Below are 18,869 nucleotides of genomic sequence, written 5' to 3' on the forward strand. Positions count from 1 at the left end.
AGAGTTACAAGTAATCCCTAGTTCTTTTTTTAATTAACTTTTGTTAATGTTTAAGCCAAGATATTTTTGGTAATGGAGGTAAAATTGACATAACATAAAATTAACCATTTTAAAGTGAAAATTCTGTGTCAGTTGGTGCATTGACAATGTTGTGAAACCATCACCTCTATCTAGTTTTAATAAATTTTCATCAATAACATTATTTCTTAAAAAACTACTCATCTTGGAATGGTAGAAAACTAGTCCATTGCATTGCAAAATGGTAAATAAAGGATCAAGAATTTATCTCAGCATCCCTACGTAAGCTATTATATGGAGTAATCAAATAATAGATGAGAGAAAGTGGATCTTTTTAAAAATATTCCAAATGATAAATAAAAAAGAAATTATTAATGTGGTATTTCACTATTTGGAACCCCCAATGAATTAGTGGATCTAACCATTGAGCATGAACAAGTACAAACATCACAAAAAGAAAGAGATCTAGACATTCTGTGTCCTGTAATAAAAAAACACAATGTCATCTATAGTTTTGCCAAAGAGAGGAAATAGAGTTTGTCCAAACCTCCACATTCAGCTGCCAATTTTCCAGAAACACAGAGGGCAAAGAAACACGTAGAACTACACCCTAAGTATGCAATCGGCAAAGTCCAGACTGTGAGGAACACTACAGGTCAAATTCCCGAAGTTCTTCAAACAATAAATTGTAAGAAGGACAGGTTGGAAGCGATACTTGCAGATTAAGAGACTTAGAAGATATAACAGTTGTTTTTAATGGGCGAGATTAAACATGGTGTCTAAGGCTGCACCTTAAGGGGTAAAAAGATAAAGAAACGCAAGGAAATGATAAATATAGAAGCGATGGTCATGGTCACCTTGGAGAAGAGACAAGGGATTGTGACTGAGATAGGGCATGTGTATGAGCTTAAAGTTTTATTTCTTGACCTCAATAATAGTTACAAGAGTATAATTGAAAAATTCATTAAGTTCCCCCTAAGATCAGGAACAAGTCAAGACTGCTGGTTTTCACTGGTGCTACTCAACATTGTACTGGAAGTTCCAGCCAGAGCAATTCGGCAAGAAATAGAAATAAAGGCATCCAAATAAGAGAGGAAGAAGTAAATCTTTCTCTATTCACAGATGGCATGATCCTATGTACAGAAAACCCATAGAATACACAAAAAAGCTACTAGAGCTAATAAATGAATTCAGCAAAGTTGCAGGATACAACATCAATACACAAAAATCAGTTGTGTTTATATACACCAGCAATGAACAATCTGAAAAGGAAATTAAGAAAACAAATCCATTTATAACAGCATCCAGAAGAATAAAATACTTAGGAATAAATTTAACCAAGAAAGTGAAAACTTGTAAAGTGAAAACTATAAAACATCGCTGAAAGAAATTAAAGACCTAACAAATGGAAGGACATCCTGTGTTCATGGATTGGAAGACTTAATATTGTTAAGATGTCAATACTACCCAAAGTGCTCCACAGATTCAATGCAAAACTCCAACGGCCTTTCTGTAGAAATGGAAAAGCCAATCCTCAAATTCATATGAAATTGCAGGGGCCTCTGAAGAGCCAAAACAATACTGAAAAAGAAGGACAAAGTTGGAAGAGTCACGCTTCCTGAGGTTTTAATTTGGAGTGATGAAAATATTTTGAAACTAGATCGATGGAGGTAGTGGTTACCAACATTGTGAATGTACTAAATACCACTGAATTGTTGACTTTAAAATGGTTCATTTTATGTTACATGAATTTCACTTTAATAAATCATTTTTTAAAAACACACTAAGCTATTAAAAATATAACCTACAATCCGATATACACCTCTCTATGAACTCTGTAGCATAGACTAATGTGTGATTGTAAATGTACTCTTTTCTGGAGAGAAGAAGAGAAATGAGGAGATACTGATTCTGAAATGTTACTTTGGACAAAGAAAGGTCAAACTCTCTTCCTGGCTCATAATCACTATGGTAATTATTTCATAAAATGAAAAGTCTCTATTTCCCCCATGTATCAAGTTCATTCTAACACATTTCTTCTGGCTTAGTGACAGCCCGTTTAAACATATGTTTCTTGTATTCTACAGACATACTTGGCAAGTGCAAGACAAAATTGATGCAAACAATGTGGCCTACACAACGGGGAAGCTAAGCTTCCACACTGATTATCCAGCCCTCCGTCATCCACCTGGGGTAAGGTGAGCCTCAACATATTTTCCGCAAGGCAGGCCAAGGACCAATATCCTCCTCTATTTTGAGTCTAGAAAACTATATGTTTCCTTAGCTAATTTTATGTAGATCTTCTTTCTCCAAACACAATTCAAACACAAAATCTCTGTACCTAAATCCTGAATAGCTTCACATTCTCAAGGAATAGAAGATTTTCATTGTTTTTTTTTTAAACATTTCTTTGTGTCTTTCTAGAAATAACTATTGGCACTTTTTGCTTTGCCAAGACAGATTTTACAATAGCAGTGCATTTTGAGGTCTTTTTGCACATTTCCCATTTCCAAGAGAGTTAAAAGAGAAAATGAAACCAGAGAATATAATGTAGGGTTTTTCCCACAAAGTCACATGGCCATGACTTATGTCAGTTAGCTCTTGCTGCATAAAAACCCACTCCACAACTTAATGGCTTAAAAGAATAGCCGTGTACTTAGCACATGTTTTCACACTTTGTGCTGTGTTCAGCTGGGAAGTTCCTCTGCTGCTGAGTCGGCTAGGGACTGGTTGACCTAGGTGGACTTCTGCTAAGATGGCTTTTCTCTGCTCCACTTGACCTATCATCCCCCAGCAGGCTAGACCAGGCTTGTGCACATGGCAGCTGGCAGAATTTCCAGAGAACAAGCCAAAGCATACAAGGCCTCTTGAGACCTAGGCTAGTGACCCACACAATGTCACTTCTACCATGTTTTATTGGTCAAAGCAAGTCATAAGTTTAGCCCAGATTCAAGAGGTAAGGAAGTAAACTCCACCTTTTATGGGAGAAGCTGCCAAGGTGCACTACAAAGGGTGGGAATGCAAGGAGCAGATAACCTTGGCTGTTTTTGGAAACCATCTACTTTCCCATCCATCAGATTCCTAATCAAGGAGGAAGATGCTCAGCATGGAGCCACAAATCCTCCATGAGAATTTCTGCGAGGACCCTCTTCCATCACATTATTACAAAATTGTCATTTTACTAAAATAGCCATATTTTTACAAAAGCATTATTTGCTAAACCAAGAAATAAATGGTCAGGACATTACCTTCAAAAAGATATTCTGTTCCTATTTTTAGAGCTAAACAGGACTAAATGAAAAGCCACACAGAAATCTGTATCTTCAAAGGTAAATGGAAGTGTAAATTTTGAGCAACTCTCTAGTTAATGAAGGTGAAATAGTCCAAAATCAAAATTAGTCTGTTTTTTTCATCATGTTGACGTCTTCTCCACGCCCTCCTTGTTACCCATTGTCCTTGCCAGCGGTAACTAAGCTAGTCTAACATTTGACTTCACATGGTTTAAATTATTTTGTTGATTGTAAAATACCACATGATTTCTTTGAACTAAATGATGACAGTGAAGTGACCCCTATAGTCACCTTTTTGGGTGGGGATTGGGACGAAGAGAAACGATGTGATTTGTTCTAAATGTGGTCCAGAAATTTTCTAAAACCCTGGGGGTTAAAAGCCAAATTAATCAGCTCAGTTCATCTGCCAAAGATGGATTGGAGAAGTTAGATGAAATAAAGCTTAAAAAATTAGACTAGAAAACTAAAGATTCTATTTGAATTTTAAAATTATCTGCTGTTTGTTATGAGTTTAGGTTTGGGTTCTGGGTTAAAATTGAAAACCTATGGAAAAGTGATTAAATGACATCATAAATATTCCTGAAGTATAGTATAAAGCTTGACATTTTCATAGCATTTTATATTCTTTCAAAGCATTTTTACTTATATTACTTTATTTGATCTCTCTTAACATTCCTTTAAGGTAGACAGGAGTGATCCTGTCTTTTTATGTTAGAAGAGGAAACGGCACACAGCAAGGTTAAATACTTTCACAGGATGATATTTGATTAACGGGGAACTTGAACTTGAAACCAGGCCTCCAGGTAGTTTTTTCACCACACCACACCCTGGTCTTGAGTTGGACTTTCTAATTACTGTAATTTATATAATGTAATGATTATTTATTGACATTGTCATACATTACCAACTCTTTAAACACAGGTACTGAATCTTATATTTCTCTGTATTTCAAGACTTAACCCAGCACCTTGCATGTAATAGAGACTTAACAGATATGCTATAAAGAGGCAAAGGCCAACAGGTACATGAAAAAATGCTCTGCATCACTAATCATCAGGGAAATGCAAGTCAAAATCACAGTGAGATATCACCTCACACCTGTTAGAATGGCTATTACCAGAAAGACTAGAAATAACAAGTGTTGACGAGGATGTGGAGAAAAGGGAACACTTACTCACTGCTGGTGGGAATGTAAATTGGTGTAGTCACTATGGAAAACAGTATGAAGGTTCCTCAAAAAATCAAAAACAGAATTACCATTTGATCCAGCAATTCCACTTCTGGGTATTTATTCAAAGAAAACAAAAACACTAACTCGAAAAGATATGCGCACCTCTATGTTCATTGCAGCATTATTTACAATAGCCGAGATATGGAAACAATCTAAGTGTCCACTGATGGATGAATGGATAAAGAAAAAGTGTTATGTATACACAATGGTATGAATTCACACAAATGGTATGAATATACAATTATTCAGCCATAAACTAAGAATGAAATTTTGCCATTTGCAACAATATGGATGGACCTCAAGAGCATTACACTAAATGAAATAAGTCAGACAGAGAAAGACACATACCTCACAATCTCTCTTATATGTGGAATTTAGAAAATAAATAAAGAAATAAACCAAGCTCATAGATACAGAGAACAGATTAGTAGTTACCAGAAGGAGGGAGTAAGAGTGTGGGAGAAATGGGTGAACTGTTTTTGTGTTGTTTTTGCTTTTAGTTTAAATAAATTGAATTAAAAAAAGAAAATAAACATCATGACTTAATGAAGACAAGTTATATAACCACTAAAACACTTGCAAATTGTCAGTTCCTGTATGCATTGTTAAACTACACATGCGGTTATGTATATGTGTAAATTTATGCACACTAATTAAATTACTTCTGTGATAATTTATTTAAAATCCAAATACTATCCCACGTATAGATAACATAACTGAAAATGCTCTTTAGATTAATAAAAGTCTGTAAAGAGTCAGAAAAAAAGAGGCAAGGAAATTCCACAAAGTTGTACCGATCTCCATCCAATCCACAAATGAAATATGCGAGGGTACATGACCTGGAAGGAGATTTTTAAATAAAGGATGATTCTTGAAATGTCTAGGTTCTGGTAGAAGAATAATGAAAATGTAGGCACCTGTTTGTGCTATTGTTCAAGTTTCTATTCTGAATTATTCAGGGGTTTTTCAACCAAAGTTTGAACTTTTTTATAACAAAGAGAATAAGTCAGTGTTCTTTGCAGCACAGATGGAATGATCTGGATAATGAGTTACCTGGTGGGAGTTCGGTGCGATCCAGTGGGATCCTGTGGGGCAGAGTTAAGGAGACACATTCATCTTTAATGAAACACAGACGCTGCTTTACTTGCTGTCTTTGTCTGGGCCAGATGTCACGTGCTGCCATAAAGGAACACTCAGAAAGAACATATTTTTGGTTCCGAATGACTTAACATGAAATAAAATTGGGTTTTATACACATCGGGCAAGTATTTACTTTTTGAGTTAGTGGTGAAAGCGTCGTCTGGCTCCATCATCTCTTTTTCTTTCATAAGATTACACTAAAATGTAAATTAAAAAAAGGAGATTATTACTTGGCCTTGCCATATGCAAAAGACATCAGTTATCTCTTTTAAAGATTTATATTTGAAATATTCTGTGACTTCATCGTGGTAAAATCTAAAAGGGTTTAAAGAACACTTCGAGTCTCCCACAGACAAAGTTATGCTACTGTTTTGCCTTCTTGGAGTTTGGTAAATTGGAGATTGACGTCTTTATCACAGCTTCTTTCTAATCATGCTGCTTCACCCTTCATTGCCCTGGCGATGAGACGATTTTCTACAATGACTTGGTCAGCTTATGCAAATATTTTTTCGAGCTTAAAAAAAACTGGCATCAATTTAATGATCGAGTCATTATTAATTTAGACCAGTTGTCTCCTAACATCAGAAAACAAGGCATCATCAACCTGAAATGGAAGTGTAAGTTTACAAAGCACATACATACACACCACACAACACTGAATTAGTAAGAGCACTGTAAAGGGATTTCTCCCTTTAGAGGAAAGGAACTTGCTTATGAAGATTTCGAGGCAAACAGGTCAAGGTTTGAATATCAGTTTTACCATGTTTTAGATGAGTTCTTACTAGCCGGCCAATTTTTTCACCTCTGGGTCTCAGTTTCTTCATCTATAAAATAGAGATGAAAGTATCATTTTCTAAGGACTGCAGTAAGAAATTAATACATGTACATGACACAATCATAATTTGAGAGCAAGTATGTATAAGATTTAAAATATTGAGAAAATTTGTGCGGTTTTGGGAGGGAGGCAGGATTTGTGTTCTAGACCTGCACTACCCAACATAGTAGTCACTAGCCACAAATGATTATTTAACTTTTAATTTAAATTAATTAAGATTATGTAAAATTTAATATTCAGTTCCTCAGTCACACTAGCCACATTTGGAGTGCACAGTAGCCATGGGGGACTAGTGGCTACTGTACTGGGCAGCATAGGAGAACATTTCCGTCATCGCAGAAAGTTCTAACAGACAGCACTGTTCTACGCCATCTACGGAGATAACTAAGCTAAACGGATAGTTTTCCCACTCATTGATATCCCCCTAGGCTCGGTATTTGATATTTGCCTCTTCCTTTCTATAAGAATTGTCAGACATTGGTTTTTATTTTTATTTAACTCTGTAAGAATGAAGTTTTGACAGCAAAAAATCAGGGTCTAAATTTAGGTATTCAAAATCACCCACCCATGCTGACTTACCAAAAGGAGTCACATAACCAAGGAGAACAAACAAACTCCATTCAAAAGAATGTTTTTTAAATTTTACCATGTTTTGCTTTTCAAAATGAAATAATGTTATTTCATTTTTCTCTAAATCTTAGTAAAAATAACTAATACTTACTATCCTTTTGATTTCTCATTCCCAGTGTCTCTTGTGTTACCCACTCTCATGGCCCTGCCCAACATCATTCCCTTCTTATCCTCACACATGACCCATCCTTTTAGACTCCCAAGAAGTTACTTTCACTAGTTCCCTCCTTTAAAAAAAGTTATCCTCTATACCACCACTGGACTAATATTCTTCAACTCAGTCTTGACTACATTACTTCCATATTCAAAAGCCTTTAACGATTCCCCTCTGTGCACAAAAGGAAGGCCAATAGCCTTCATCTGACATTCAAGACTCTCCCTGACGAGGTCCCAAATTCCCTCTCCAGTTGGATCTACTATTCTCATGTTGTGATCTTCTACTGCAGCCAGACTGTGTGACACCCAGTGAAGTGTGCATTTTGCGCACTTTCTCACTGCCACCTGATTTGCTCTCTCCATTCTCTTCTACATATCCAAAATCTTATCCATCCTCCTTTGCCCAGATTAAGTCCCACCTCCTCCGTCAAGCCGACAGGAAATTGTCACTCTCTGCAGCCCTGTGATCTGGGCCTTTGGTTCACTAATGTGCATCCTCATGCCTGTGCCCTGTCTTCAACAGTGACAACGTTTGAACAGTGAAGTATTGATTACAAGCAACCTTTTCTCCCCAACCCCTTTCTCTGCTGACACGAAAAAGACAGATAAAAAAAGGTTTCTTGATCTTAGTTCATTTATCTTTCTTAATCTCTCTTGCTCACAGTGTCAAAAAACGTAAGGGCATCTCATTTTAAAAGATATTTCTCTACTTCTTTTTATAGGTTCAGTTTCTGCATTGCATAAAACAAACAGTCACTGGGGGTGAATCAGAGATTGTAGATGGATTTAACGTGTGCCGAAAGCTCAAGGAACAGAATCCTCAGGCATTCCAGATTTTGTCCTCCACCTTTGTGGACTTTACAGACATTGGAGTGGATTACTGCGATTTCTCTGTACAATCCAAACACAAAATTATAGAGTAAGTACTATTTATAAATTTCTCATAGCAATAAACAGTTGACAGCAAAAGTTTCATTAACCTAAAGCTTAAACAGCAGAAAGCTTTAACTCCAGAGCTTTACTTTTAATTGTTTAATCCAATTTTAGAGTGAAAGAGAAAAAAGAACCCTTTCACCATAAAAAAATTCTTTATCAAATTCCATTAAATCTCTGTTCTTAATATAAGAGAAGTAACTAAGACTTCATGTACCCTTCATCTTTAAAATATAAGTTCTTGGGGCCCGCCCGGTGGCATAGTGGTTAAGCTCATGGGCTCTGCTTCAGCGGCCTGGGGTTTGCGGGTTCGGATCCTGGGTGCCGACGTACACACCGCTAGTCAAGCCATGCTGTGATGGCATCCCATATACAAAATAGAGCAAGATGGTACAGATGTTAGCTCAGGGCCAATCTTCCTCACCAGCAAAAAATACATATATAAGTTCTACATAGTTATAATCAGTGTGATTGTACCAGTCAGAACTCTTTCAGCCAGAAGTGAAAGAATCTAACTCAAATTAGGTAGATCCAAGAGTTAAACAATGTCATCTGAAATTGATCTCTTTTTTCTTCATCTCTTAGCTTTGCTGTCCTCTCTGTTGGCTTCATTTTCAAAGATGATCAATAGAAGCTCCAAGTTTTTATTGTCCATAGAGCTGATAATCACAGCACACAAAAAGCATATATTTCCCAGTGGCTACAACAAAGCTAAATGGCTCACTGCCCAATATGTGTCCAAGTCTATCCTTGGAGCAATCCCCATGGCCAGGAAGTCAGAGAATTCTGATTGGCCATTCCTGGGTCACATGTTCATCTCTGGAGCAAGGTCAGCCTCATCTGAACCAATGTCCTGAGAATGAAACAGGGATGTCTCCCCAAAATGATGCCAACAAAAATTGTATGTTCCCTACATAGAACATTTTGTGTTCTATCATTTAACATTATTTATCATAATTTTCCCAAGTACCTGCAAAGGCCACAAAGGATGTGGTTTATTTAATCAGACGTCAGTTAATGAACTGTTGAGTGCTTTCAGTTTTTTAGTTGAATTTGTATTCTCCTTTTAGAAGAATTACCCAAATAACATGAAAATAAATTCATTTACTAAATAAGCAAATCCCCAGTATCCTAACTCAGCTTTCTTATATACACATGTGGTCTTCATTCATTCATTCAACAAATATGTATTGAGGCAAGCCACTCTGCTTGGTGGTTGGGATATCAGCGGACAAAACAAAGACCTCTGCCCTCATGCAGCCTCCACTGTAACCAGGGAGGGGAGAATTAGAAATTTTAAAACAAATGAGTCAGTTACAGTGACTGCTAAAACATTTTTTAAGTGCTTAAGAGAAAAGGAAAAGCAAGTCAAGATGAAGGGACTCTGTGGATCAGAAGCCTTAGAGAAGACGAGACTGGTATTATTATATAGTGTGGGGAGGAAAAGCCTTGTTGAGTAGGTGATGTTTTAGCAAAAACCTGAAGGACTGAAGGAGTTAGCCCAGAAGAGAAGCAGTTTCCAGAAACAGCCGGAGCAAAGGTCCTGAGAAGACCCTGAGAACATGTCTGGTGTGTTCAAGGGGAAGCAAGGAGGCTAGTGTGGAGCAGGGTATTAAGAGAGGAGGTCAAACAGGGGACGTTCATGAGGAGGCTTGTTAGCCATCGTAAGAACACTGGTCTTCACTTGCAGTGACACAGGGAGCTGCTGCAAGATTTTGACCAAAGGAGAGACATTTATATTTATATAGATTTATTTACATTTTAAATGGATCACCCTGGCTGCTGTGCTGAATAGAGCGTAGAAGAGCAAGTAGGAAGGGACTGCAGGACTGCAGGCTGGGGCCAGGGGCCTTGAACATGAGTGGCCAAGAGGTGGCAGTGGCAGTGTGGAGAAGGGTCTGTTTTTAGACATGATTGCAGGTAGAAACAGCATCCTTTCCTCATAGATTGTATGAGGGGTGTGAGAAAGACAGACATCAAAAATAAAAACTAGTTCAGAATAAACCGGAGACGTTCTCCGAGAGGTCAGTCATCGAGATGGGAAATAGAAGAAATGACTCCTGAGATTCCAAGTTTTAACATGACAATTTTAACTATTTAAAAGTTACCTTAAAACCCCAATTGCAATTTTGTTGTGGTGCGATGTGATTGTAAATTCTGCAAAGCTAGTGAACAGAGGCCAAAACACCTTAGCTATTGAGAGAGACTAACAGAAAGTCCATCATCTGAATCATGATTTGGCTTTATTATTTTTTTGTAGTAAAATTCCAGAATTTGGCCATTTTCAAGGTCTCGAGGATATCCCTAGAGAATATCAAGCAGCTAACATTAATCCACTTAAAAATTTACTTTTAACAACAGGAGATGAAACAAAGAAGATTTTCAGTTAATTGAGGACCTCAGTCTCCTGAGTGTTTGAGTTAATTTAATTTTCCTCGTGGTTCAATTTTTTTAACCCTTTTGAGATGTTTATGTCCTATCTAGTGTTAAAAGATCTTGGAGGCTGATGGCAGAGTTAGGTATAATGCAGTACAATAAAAAATGAGCAAAGAAAGAAACTAGGACAAAAATAACAAGGGTGAGATTAAGCCATAGCAGTGCATACTAGTGGTTACAAGTTCAATCACATGAAGACAGCTCCTGCGCTCGTTAGCAGGGCCATCTTGGTCAAGTGACTTAACACTTGCTAAGCCGTGGTAAAAAGGGAGCCAGTAAAAAGGGAGTAATAATAATGCCTACTACATACAGTTGAAGTGGGAACTGTAGAGAGGACATATGGATGCTCCTACCACAGTGCCTGGCTCAGAAAGAGCAGAATATATTTTAGCTAGCTGTAATTTCCGTCAAGTCCAACACATTTACTGGTGATAGATTTCAATTTCAGCACTGAGGGTTTCTAGAGACCAAAGCAAGGAGGGAACATAATCAATTTGCAAGATTCAAGATGCTTCCAAAGTCTGCAATAAATTTTTCCTGTGGATCTTCATAAAATAAGATGTGGCAGGCAACACCACAGTGACATCCTCCCAACAAATTCAAAAAGTCTCATCACACTTCACATTTTTCAATGAGACATACTACTGAAACTAAGGAGGAGTATTCACGGCATCAACCCTGATTATAGGAGGCAGTTCCACAGTCCATTCCTTGGGTTCTTTTGTTCGCATCACTGATGATGTTTTGCTTTGGCTGATTTGCCAAAGATTTAAAGAATGAAGAATGAATTCATTTCCCTAAGCATAAGCATAAAAAAAAAAATCTGGAATCTCTCAGTAATATTTATCTTAAATTAACTTGAATCATTCTGGCACTTATGTAGTAAGATTTCAAAAAATATTTGCTAAATGAATGAATGAAAAACAAATGAATACCTTGTACCACAAATAACTTTAATATCTTCTGTATACGTGTTTGAATTCTTTAACACTGTATTTCGTGAACGTCTTCCAAGGTGAATTGACCCTTAGAAATGTAAATAGATATTTCATGACACATATTTTAACTTTTTCTCTTTAAAAAAAATAGATTGGATGATAAAGGCCAAGTGGTTCGCATCAACTTCAATAATGCAACTAGAGACACGCTGTTTGATGTACCTGTTGGAAGAGTGCAGCCCTTCTACGCTGCTCTGAGGGAGTTTGTTGACCTCATGAACTGTAAAGAATTCAAGTTTACTTTCAAGATGAATCCAGGTCAGTGAACACATTTTCTCAAACAACTAAAAGGGTGGGTTTTCCTCAACCTTAGCCACTTAGAGCAATATCGAGAGCAGTTTTTCTCAAGTACGGCATGTAGAGCCCTTACAGCAGAATCTTGGGAAGCAGCCAATTTGCTTAAATAGCAGACTCCTGGCCCCCACCTCTCTTGACTCTCCAGACTTAAAAATATTCATTTTTAACAAGCTCCTAGGTAATCCTTAAGCACACCAAAATTTAATAACTTCCCATCTAGAGAATAAATACATGAAAGACAAGCTATAGGCCAAGTGAAATCTCACGTCTGATACCAAGACTGGTGATTTATATTTTCTGTCCTGATAGCCAATCTGTGTAAACTGAAGCTGGTACTTAATTCTTCTCTCCTGGTACCAAATAAAATCATCCCCACGATTCTCACTCTAAAACACAGGAGTAATGTTTACTCATTTAGTTTATCTGATCTGGCAGGCACAGTGCTACCTGAAATCAACTAGTACTTGAAGTATTCTAGCTACTTAGAATAAAGGGGCAGAAAGCACTGTGTTTTTTCTGGAGTATATCTACTTGGTAAAATGACATCAAACTCAAAATTTTTGATATATATAGTAAAAAGCAGAATTTCTCTTTGCTGCCACTTTGACCAAGTGGAAGAGTCTTTTCACTCGTGATTATTTTTTGAATTGATCTTTGACATAATAAAATCAGATAAAATCTAGAAATCAGATAAATCACTGCTATGCAGTCACAGAAGGTTGATTTTAAGAGCAGCAACATGTAAAACGGAAATACTATGAAAAAAAAGTACCAAACAAATAGGAGTTGGAGTCCAAGCTCCACCATTTCATGACTGTGTAGCTTTAGGCACATCCCTTAACTTCTCAAAGACTCAGTTTTCTCGTGTACGAAAAGATGATATAATATTCTCTTTTCAGGATTTTTTTAAGTCTTAGAAATAATGTGCATAAAACACTAGACACATAGAAGAACGTCACTATCCTTATAGTTATTTGAAGTTGTTTAACGGGAAACAGACATTTCTAATTAAGAGATAAGTAACATCAGGAAGAACAATTCGAAAGTCTTACGCAGAGATAATTTTTTTTTTTTGTGAGGAAGATCAGCCCTGTGCTGACATCTGCCAATCCTCCTCGTTTTTTGCTGAGGAAGACTGGTCCTGGGCTAACATCTGTGCCCATCTTCCTCCACTTTATATGGGACGCCGCCACAGCATGGCTTGCCAAGTGGTGCATCAGTGGGCGCCCGGGAACCCAACCGGCGAACCGAGGGCGGCCACAGCTGAGCACGCGCACTTAACCGCTTGTGCCACCAGGCCGGCCCCCAGAGATAATTTTTTAAGCAAGAATTACAAAAGTGTCTATAGGAGCCTGTCAGGCTATGAGGTTTGAATGTCAATCGGTCTAAAGCAGTTTGTGTGAAAGAGTAAAGGTACAGCTTTATGTCAAGAAACAGACGTACTGTTTTCTTGACGTGAACCACGTAGCAACGACTTTTTGCATTTTACACTTTCAAGCTCTGCAAATCATTTAAACACATGGTTATTCATACTGAAAAAGTCTTTTGTCTAGGTGATGTGATCACTTTTGATAACTGGCGCTTACTCCACGGCCGTCGGAGCTACGAAGCAGGAACTGAGATATCCCGCCATCTAGAAGGAGCTTATGCTGACTGGGATGTGGTTATGTCAAGGCTTCGTATCCTAAGGCAGCGTGTCCAGAACAGAAACTGAATCTCCTGTCCATAATTTCAGTGAGATTCCAGCGAGTGTATCTTGTAAGATAATTGCAAGGTTATTGTCTTCACAGACCATGATCCATGTCATTTACATATTAATTTCTTTAACATTGAACATGTCACCTTTCTCACAAGAGTTTTCCTTTCTTTGTAATCACAAACAATGCCAACTTTTCAGATGTTGTAGCACTGTTCTATCCTTTCCACATAAAGCATCCTTTCTGTTCTATTGCACGTATATGAGTCTCCAGAATGCCTACAAATAGTTTTGTATCAATAAAACCTTTCTTCAAATAGCCTTTTTTTAAATAGAGCTTTTGTTTCAAATAAAGCTTATGTTTCAAATAAAACTTGTCTCAAATAAAACATGTTTCTGCTCTGTTGCCTGTACAGTCTCATTTTTCATGACTGTATATGACTGTCTTTAACATGCTTGGGAAAAGCATTCATATTTTCAAAGATCTGTTTTATTCACTTTTATTGTAGCAACCCAAATTTCCAGACCTCAACAACCTGGTGATCTCAACATTCCCTTTAATGCATAAATTATGACAAGAAACTCAAGCAAGCCAAATTAAGAGAAAAATCTTAATTTTTCTCCTTAAGTTTGTCTTGCCCCAATTAAATACTCCCGAGGACAGCCAGCATACCTTACGCCTGTCTGTGAATCAGTTCTCGTCAATCCTCGCCTTCAGTTAACAACTGGGAAAGGCAGAATGAAGATGCATGCACCACTCATAAACAGACACGATGTCTGCTAACCTCTGGACAGCTTCATCTGCTGGTCTTGGCTTCCTCTATGGCCACTGCCTTATCCCCAGTGGCGGAACACAGGTGTCACTGCTAGCCATGGAAGTCCCGTTCTTGCTGAGCCCCATCCTTCCCTACCCTTGGCAAAAAGGAGAGTCGCAGCATTATCATGTGCCAAAATCCTGGTAGGACCTAGATTTTCAGTCTGTATGCTTTGGGAGCTAAGCATGCCTCCTATGTTGAAAGTCTTAATCACTGCCACCACTGCAGAGCTCTACCTGTTGCCTTAAGACCAAGTGAAAACACTGCTTCCACCCACGGAAGTGAAACCGCAGTGTGCCTGTGACACTGGGAATCTGGATCAAGAGTGCCCTAGCCCGTGTCAGCATACCCTTCTCATGCTCTGAACTCTGGTATTGGGTCTACACCACCAGCCAGACTCCACTGCCCCTTATACCACTACCACTTTCTGGGGACTTCCTCGTGCTTTCCTGTCATCCGGTCTTGATCAGGGCTACTGCGGTACATCACTCGTTTGATTCCTTTGAACTTAGGAGGAACAGGTTGGGTTCTCCACCTCATCGCTCCTAAGACAGTCCTAGAATGAAAACAAGTGAGTTCAATAGGGGCATGGTCTGGTTCGAAGAGGCAGCATTCAATACTTAAATAAATTGGTGCAGTGACCCTAGCTCCATCCATTCACAGCATCTAAACCCTAGGCACTTGCCAAGCTACAATGACTTCTTAAGCTTTCATTCATTCGGCAGATATTTATCACACAGGGGATATACGTCAGGCACTCTGCTAGACTAAGGACACAGAAGGGCTTGAGATGTGCCAGCTTACAGTCTGGTAGGGGAACAGATAAGAATATAGATAAAGATGTGTTTTGTTAACAGAATGGTTCAAAGGAAGGTGACCAAGCTAGACTGGGGAGTGTAATGAACTGAGTGTAATGAACACTCAGTCTGAGTTGAATGAGGAGTAATCATAGTTTTCCTGGCAAAGATGGGAAAATGATTTTCCAAGTCAAAGAGCAAAAGAAGAGAAATGAGAGTAAACACAGCACATGTGTTGACTTACAAGTAAGAGAGAGTAGAGCAGAGCAGTGCTGGAAATTCTGGCATTGGATGCCGAGGTTCAAATCATAATGACAGTCAGTTAACTGTGTGTCTTTGGACAAATAACTTCTTCCCTTAAGCCTCAGTTTTTCAATCTATAAATGAGACTAGTAACAGTTCTTATCTGATTAAATTTTTATGAGGATTAAATGCAAGTTCACGTAAAGCAGTGTTTTCCCAACCTTCTCAGATGACAAGAGTCACTATGGTGTTTCTGTGGGTGTTTTTTTTCTAATACAATTTCCCAGACCCATTCCCTGAAGATCATGATTCAACAGGTCTGGGATAAGAACCAGGAACCGTATTTTTAGCAAGGATCCCAGGTGATGTGCATCATCAGAGCAGTCTGGAAAATATTGATGTAAAGCGTTTAGCATAGTTCCTAGCTGAGGGTAAGTACTCAATAGATGTTAAGTCTTCTTAGTTATAATAACAGAAGTTGCAGAGGGAGAGGGTGCATCAGGGTGAGAAGAGATATATGAGGCTGGAGATAGAGAAGGGGGCCAAGTCATGAAATGTTGAAATGTATGTTGCACTAGAGGGCTGATGTTTCATCTTGAGAGCAATGAGGAGCCATCTAAAGGTTTTTAAACAATACAGTGCCTTGATCAGATATTCATTTTTCAAAGATCCATCTGGCTACATTGTGGAGGGAATTGTAAATGAACGAGACTAGAGGCCATAAATCCACTTATGAGGTTGTAAATGTACTTACTGCAGGAAGCCAGATGGGAAATTAAGAAGGATTGGATTAGAATGCTGGGAGAGCAAGAGGAAATGGAGAGATACTTAAAAGGCTAAATCTAGAGGGCTTGATGCACGTAAAGACTGAGGGAGATGTCTAGGCTGTCTCCTGGGTTTCTAGTTAGAAGAAATGGATTAATGGTCATTCCATGCACGAGGAGAGAAGCCACAATAGCAGAAGCAAGCTTGTGAGCAAGAAAATGAATTCATTTTTGAGCAGACTGAACTTGAATTGCCCCTGAGCTAGTCCATTTGGCAGTTGGATATATGAACACATACAGCTCAGGACAGAGACCTGGATTGGAGATCTCCATTTGGAAAGTATATAGATAGCGGATGAAATCACCACGTGTTTTTCTGGAGACATTTAGTGATTGTGACCAAGGTCAAAAGCCTCGTGGTATAACGATAACCTAATGATATTGGCCTAGTTTGTGGAATCAGTTACACTCAGAACATAAAGAATCAGCAGTGGCTTATATTCAAAATCAGCTAGACCTCTTAAATATTGTTTTTTGTCCTAGAGGACAGCATTGCAAGCCAGCACCCCATGTCCTGGCTGTTTCCTTCTCGGTTAAAAAATTATGTCTGCCCTGGAGAGGAGGGACAGCAGGACTGGATGCAGTTGCAACAATTTCTGAGGTGTTATATAGGACATGACATATTGTGGGCCACAGCAGCGGGTGCCGACTGAATATGATTAGGTTTCCTGGATGTAAGAGTCTCAAGATTTGACTTTCCCCCAAACTCATAATAGATCTGATGTAACTTGGATTGGAATTTACCCCTATTTGGCAGTGTGGACTCTTACTGTCTGTTCCACTTCTCTGATTTGACTTGGAGAATATTAGCTGCTTGGCTGGTTAAGCAGAATAACTCCACAGGTCACCAGAATGACATGTGTGTCACAAAGTGTCTTCCTTGGTCTCTATTTCTCCCCCTCGCCGACCACTAAAAGGTGAGCAAATGAGTATCGGTAGAGGGAATTGATGCAAAAGAAAGATTTCTATGGAGAAACCAAGTGACACTGAAGGTAATTTCTCTGTTCAGGAATTTAAACTAAGAATCAGGAGACATTTTATAAACAAAAATACTCCTTTATGTTAAATATCATCTTGAGGATAGATTTCAACTGAAAGTTCTTGCAATGAAAATGTGATTTGGTTGGACTCATGGCTAGCAGCTCACCTCTGGGTCTCTGCACGCATTTTTCCAGCTGTCTTGAGTACACTTCTCTACCACCTTTATGCCTGGAAAACTCCTTCTCCTCATCCTCCTCCTTCAAAATTCAGCATAAGCCTCACCTACACTGTGAAACCTTCCTGATTCTGCCAGTCAGGCTGAAGCAGCCTTTCCTCTGCTCCCACTGAGCCTTACCTACAAGTTTGTGTTCACCCATTCATCCTAGCAATATTCATGAGCACCTACTATGCGCCAGACACTAGTCAGTGCTCTAGTAATATAGCAGTGAGCAAGACAGACAAGGGCCCTCACAGAGCTAGCGGGAATATCAGACATTGATCAAATAATCACAGAAATAAATAATTCTGAAGAGTAGTAAATGCAATAGAGAGAACGTCCAGGAGGCTGCAAGAGCATAAAGGAAGAGGACAGGACTAATCTGTGGGGAGTGGGGCTCAAGGAAGGCTTCCCTGGGAAACTGACTTTTGAACTGTTTGATGAAGAATGATATACAGTGATGATACTTTTGGCCTCAATTAACAGAAACTCTGAATCTAACAGTGAGAAAATTTTTTATCTAACAAAACATGAGGTCCAGGAATAAGGCAGGATCCCCACATCATGTATCCCCAGTCTTGCCTCTCTGTAGCTCTCTTGGTTCTGTCTTCCTTCACGTGTGTGTATCACCCTCAAGCTGGTGAAATGGCCTCAGACGTTCCAGTAGCACATCCAGACATGGCTACATAGGGAGGAAGGAAGAGATTGACTTTTCCTATGTCTCTTTTTGGAAACAGAGAAACCTTTCCTAGAATTCCTTCTACAGGCTTCCTCTCATGCCTCTTCATCCAGAATTATGTCAAATACAGTCTCCTAAACTAATAACTGGCAAAAGGAAATGAGATTTCCATCATTAATTTAAATGAGTTAGGATCTGCCCTCAGGTTGGGGAGGTGGTCTCTACTCCTGGTACACATGGCTGTGTGAAGAAGTGGATAACTAAAACATTAGGAGGAAGATGAATATTAGATGATATGTAGGCAGCCACTCGTGTCTGCTCTAGATAGGAGAGACCAGTCTAGGTGAAGGGGGGACACAAGCAGGGAGAGTGTGCCAGGCAGAACAAACAGAGAAAGGGCTCTGATGTGGAGGCGAGAGGGTGCCCTCGAAGAAATCAATGGAGGCCATGAGTCTAGAAGCAGGGTAGTCAACCAACAGTGTCTGAGAGATTGTGAATTCTTTAGGAAGAGATATTTTCATTTGTGTCTCCCCAGTGTCTAAATGTCTGTGGAATAAATGAGTGGATCTGGTGGCTGTTTCTTTGAGTACTCTCCATTTTACATCCTGGATGAAACCAGGTCACATCCCCAGGGTCTCGGTCATCTAGAAAAG

General features: G+C 38.8%; 1 protein-coding gene across 1 annotated transcript in view; it reads left to right on the plus strand.

The window, feature by feature from the left end:
• BBOX1 (gamma-butyrobetaine hydroxylase 1) overlaps positions 1–13,979 on the plus strand; it is a 57,069-nt gene extending 43,090 nt beyond the window's left edge. The window contains exons 5-8 of the mRNA XM_058546156.1: positions 2,106–2,211; positions 8,023–8,219; positions 11,759–11,925; positions 13,518–13,979. Of these exons, the coding sequence (XP_058402139.1) occupies positions 2,106–2,211; positions 8,023–8,219; positions 11,759–11,925; positions 13,518–13,678 (631 nt within the window). The 3' untranslated portion in view covers positions 13,679–13,979. The remainder of the gene's footprint in view (positions 1–2,105; positions 2,212–8,022; positions 8,220–11,758; positions 11,926–13,517) is intronic.
• The last annotated feature ends 4,890 nt before the right edge of the window (positions 13,980–18,869 follow it).

Source organism: Diceros bicornis, chromosome 7 (assembly GCF_020826845.1).
Source record: "Diceros bicornis minor isolate mBicDic1 chromosome 7, mDicBic1.mat.cur, whole genome shotgun sequence".
Taxonomy (NCBI): Eukaryota; Metazoa; Chordata; class Mammalia; order Perissodactyla; family Rhinocerotidae; genus Diceros; species Diceros bicornis.